This window comes from Agelaius tricolor, unplaced genomic scaffold, assembly GCF_023055355.1.
Source record: "Agelaius tricolor isolate 1412-34295 unplaced genomic scaffold, bAgeTri1.0.p SCAF_40, whole genome shotgun sequence".
Classification (NCBI taxonomy): domain Eukaryota; kingdom Metazoa; phylum Chordata; class Aves; order Passeriformes; family Icteridae; genus Agelaius; species Agelaius tricolor.
This window is the reverse complement of record NW_027269300.1, coordinates 1,250,240-1,254,300: the sequence shown is the minus strand read 5'-3', so window position 1 is coordinate 1,254,300 and position 4,061 is coordinate 1,250,240. Positions and strand designations below refer to the sequence as shown.

The 4,061-nt window shown below is 55.0% G+C and overlaps 1 protein-coding gene across 1 annotated transcript; it reads right to left on the bottom strand.

The window, feature by feature from the left end:
- Nucleotides 1-2,540: 2,540 nt before the first annotated feature.
- On the bottom strand, nt 2,541-3,717 carry LOC139603672 (golgin subfamily A member 6-like protein 22). Its single transcript, XM_071454562.1, is given in 3 exon segments — nt 2,541-2,673; nt 2,809-2,932; nt 3,101-3,717. Coding segments are annotated over 3 exon segments (861 nt in total). The 3' UTR covers nt 2,541-2,553.
- Between the last annotated feature and the right edge of the window lie 344 nt (nt 3,718-4,061).

Genomic DNA, 4,061 nt, shown 5'->3' with positions numbered 1-4,061 from the left:
AATAAAGTAGGGATTTATTAAAAGGCCTTCAAAGGATACACCTGGGGCAGTGCAAGAGCCTGGCTGAGGGTACACCCAAGATGGACAATGGTTCACACATTTTCACATTTTTATAGGTTTTGGTCCATTTCCATATTGGGGTTAATTATGCAATTACAGCTTCAGGTTGTGAAGTCCCATCCTCCCAGTCTGCTCTCCTCAATTCACTGTTTGCACTTTTTGGGCCTGAAGCTGCAACAGTGTCCTTGGCTCTCCTAGGTTTCTAGGTTTCCTACTCCAGTTATGGAGAAATATTTCAAAGAGCTTCTAAAAAATATACACTCCTATTTTAAAGGACGTATTTTATTACTGCTCTCTTTGGAGCAGAGACAATTGCAGCATTCTGTGATTGATATTGACCCAGGGTCTCTCCTCAGCAGCTCTGGGCTGCTCACAGAAGCTGTGCCTGGAGCTCTGACCCAGTGTGGACAACCTTGCTCCACAGTGCCCAGCCCCATCCTGTCTGTCCTCACTCCCCTGGGACCTGCTGTGCTTGGAGAGCTGGCTGCACTCAGCCTAACAGGGGTTTTCCCTTTTTGGGGTTTTTTGAAGCAATCTGAAACTCCTGAGTTTCCCCACTTCAAACAGACACACTCCTCAAGTGTGTGCCAAGACCAAGCTGTCACCAATAACATTCCCCTCACCCAAGGCAGAACTGTGCAGGAAATGTTTTAGACCTTTGGACTCCATGGTTCCATGAGGCCTTGCTCTGTGGCAATGGACTTTTGGTTCCATGAGGTTCTGTGCTCAACAGTGGTATCCTTTGTTCCAAGTGTCACCATGGCCCCTTGGTTCCACAGGGCCCTGCTGTGTCACAATGGGCTCCATGATTCCATGATTAATGCAAAAGCTTTGCATGAACAACGAGCAACACCATGGTCTCCTTGGATCTGCTTTGTCACAATGAACAATGGGTTCCATGAGATCCCAAACTGTCACGATGGATATTTGGCTCCATGTGGCTCCCTGTGCCACAAAGGACCCTTGGTTCCATCAGGCCCCACAGTGTCACAGGGGTTTCCTTGGTTCCATGTGCCCCAATATGTCACAGGGTTTTCCCTCTTCCTGCAGCAACCAGCAGCAAACCCCAGTGCCAGGGTCAAATGTCTGGCAAGAAGGAGCAAGGGGGGACATTTGGAGAGATGAATTTTGCCTTCTCAGGTCACAGTGACGTGGGATGGGGCCCTGCTGTCCTGGAGATGGCTGAACACCAGCCTGCCCATGGGAAGGGGTAAGAGACAACAACCTCTGTCCATGGAACTGCAACAGCAGAGAGGTCAGGAGAAGGCTGGGTTTAAAAGACTCTCACCAGCACAGGAAACTGCAACCTAGGACATTTTCTTGAAAGCTGACATTTTAGACCATTCTTTTATACAGACATGGACCACCAAATACCAAGTTAAACAGGCTTTCTCTGTGCCCTGAGACCAGCTGGAATCTTTTCAGCAGTCTGTGCTGTTCCATCCCTTGCTTAGGGCAAGGATGTCGGATGTTTCAGCAGCCTCCGCGCTTCTGGAGGGCTTCTCTTCACAGGCAGGCTCTAAAAGCCGAATAAAACATAACAGCAGTGTAAGGCACAGCACAAAGGAAGCACCAGGCTGATCGACACCGCCCTTGCAGTGACATTTCCCATGAGATCCTCAGCACCCCAGGCTGCAAACAAACCCCGCTCGGGGCGAGCACAAGAGCCGGGCCCAGCGCTGAGCTCCAGCCTGAGCCCAGCAGGGCCTTGGAGGAGGCGGGGGCGAGCCCCGGGCCGGGCTCCAAAGGGGCCTCGGGGCTGGGGGCGATGGCGCCGAGCGCCCTGCCCGTGTCCCCCTCGGTCCTGCGGTGCCACGGGGCCAGAGCCCGGTGCCGGGGCTCGGTCCCTGCTGCTGCAAGGGCGCTGCCCAGGGCTCCCCGCCTGCCGGGGCCGGGCCCGGGGGCTGAGGGGCGGCCGCCAGCCGCAGCGGCGCCTTGTCCGGGCTGGAGAAGGGCTCGGGGCCAGGGCAGTGGCGGCGGCAGGGTCACTCCTCTGCCCGGGGCGTTTGCGCTTCAGCCGCAGCAGCACCGGCGGCTTCTCGGAGCTCGGCGAATGCCCAAGCTCGGCGGGGGCGGCCGAGTGGGGCCCAGAGGAGCCACAGTCCCATCTGGGCCCAAAGGGCGCCCGCTCAGCCCAGGCGGCACTGAGGGAGCGGCGCCGCCATCGCTGCCGCCCTCAGGGGAACCTCCGGAGCATTCACCTGCCTCAGACACTGGTGTATACAGCGGCATGAAAGCATCGCTCCTTCTCGAGGCTGCATTACAGCACACAAGTAACAAAATCAGATTTAGTCCAGATTTGCTCCTTCCCATGCATCATCTATCAAGAATCTACTCCAAGTGCAGTGAATGATCGGAGACACATCCATGTATATTTCTAGATCATTTATTCTCACACCAATTTTCAAAGTCCTTACACTGGTTTGAAGTGCCTGTGTCTTCCTCCTTATCCTCCACCTCCTTATCCTCCTCCTCCTCCTCCTCATCCTCCTCCTACTCATCCTCCTCCTCTTCCTCATCATCATCTTCCTTGTCCTCCACTTCATCGTCGTCCTCCTCCTCCTTGTCCTCTTCATACTCATCCCCCTCCTCCTCCTCGTCCTCCTCCTCGTCCTTCTCCTCGTCCTCCTCCTCCTCATCCTCCTCCTCATCCTCCTCCTAATCATGCTCCTCCTCTTCCCCGTCATAATCTTCCTTGTCCTCCTCCTCCTCGTCCTCCTCCTCCTCCTAATCCTCCTCTTCGTCCACCTCGTCCTCCTCCTCCTTGTCCTTGTCCTCCCCCACCTCCTCCTTATCCTCCTCCTCCTCCTCCTCGTTCTCGTCATCCTCCTCCTCCTGCTTTTTCTCCTCCTTGTCCTTGTCCTCCTCCTCCATCTCCTCCTCCTCCTCCTCGTCCTTCTCCTCCTTGTTCTCCTCCTAGTCCTCCTCCTCCTACTCATCCTCCTCCTCCTCCTCGTCATCCTCTTCCTTGTCCTCCTCCTCATCGTCGTCCTCCTCCTCCCCCTTGTCCTCTTCATCCTCGTCCCCCATCTCGTCCTCATCCTCCTCATCCTCCTCCTCATCCTCGTCCTCCTCGTCCTTGTCCTCCTCCTCCTCCTAATCCTCCTCTTTGTCCTCCTCATCCTTCTCCTCCTCGTCCTCCTCCGCCTGGTCCTCCTGGTCCTCCTCCTCCTCCTCCTCCTCCTCCTCCTTGTTCTCGTCCTTGTCCTCATCCTCATCCTCCTCCTTTTCATCCTCCTCCTCCTCCTTATCCTCCTCCTCCTCATCCTCCTCTTCCTCTTCGTCATCCTCTTCCTTGTCCTCTTCCTCATCGCAGTCCTCCTCCTCCTTGTCCTCTTCATCCTCATCCCCCATCTTATCCTCCTCGTCCTCCTCCTCCTCCTCATCCTCCTCCTCCTCCTCCTCTTCATTCTCCTCCTCCTTGTCATCCTCATCCTACTCCTCCTTCTCCTCATCATCCTTATCCTCCTCCTCCCTTTCCTTCTCCTCCTTCTCCTCCTTCTCCCCCTTTTCCTCCTTCTTGTCCACGGCCTCCTCCTCATCCACCTCCTCCACATCCTCATCCTTGTCCTTGTCCTCCTCCTCCGCATCCCCTTCCTCCTCCTCCTCCTCCTCCTCCTCCTCCTCCTCCTCGTCACACTCCTCCCCCCCCCTCATTCTTCCTCCTCGTCCTCCTCATCCTCCTCCTCCTCCTCATCGACAGAACTGGAGATTTTCTCCTCACTCTTTTCTTGGAAGGATGAAGCCCAGCTGCCCTTTTCCTCTGGTGCCTCCTCCTTTCCTCAGCTGAGGATGTCAAACTCACCAGGAGCAGGAAAATCCCCATTCCCTTTTTGCTTGTGGCTGCAGCCTGGAACATCCTCTCAGAACAAAACCTTTCTGACAGCCCTGCTGAATGACACTGGCAGGAGGTTTGTGAGAAATGGAGAAAATTGTATTTTGATAGGAAATCAAGTTACAAAATTACTTCTTTCTGTCCCATTCATTTTCAGTCAGTTCCA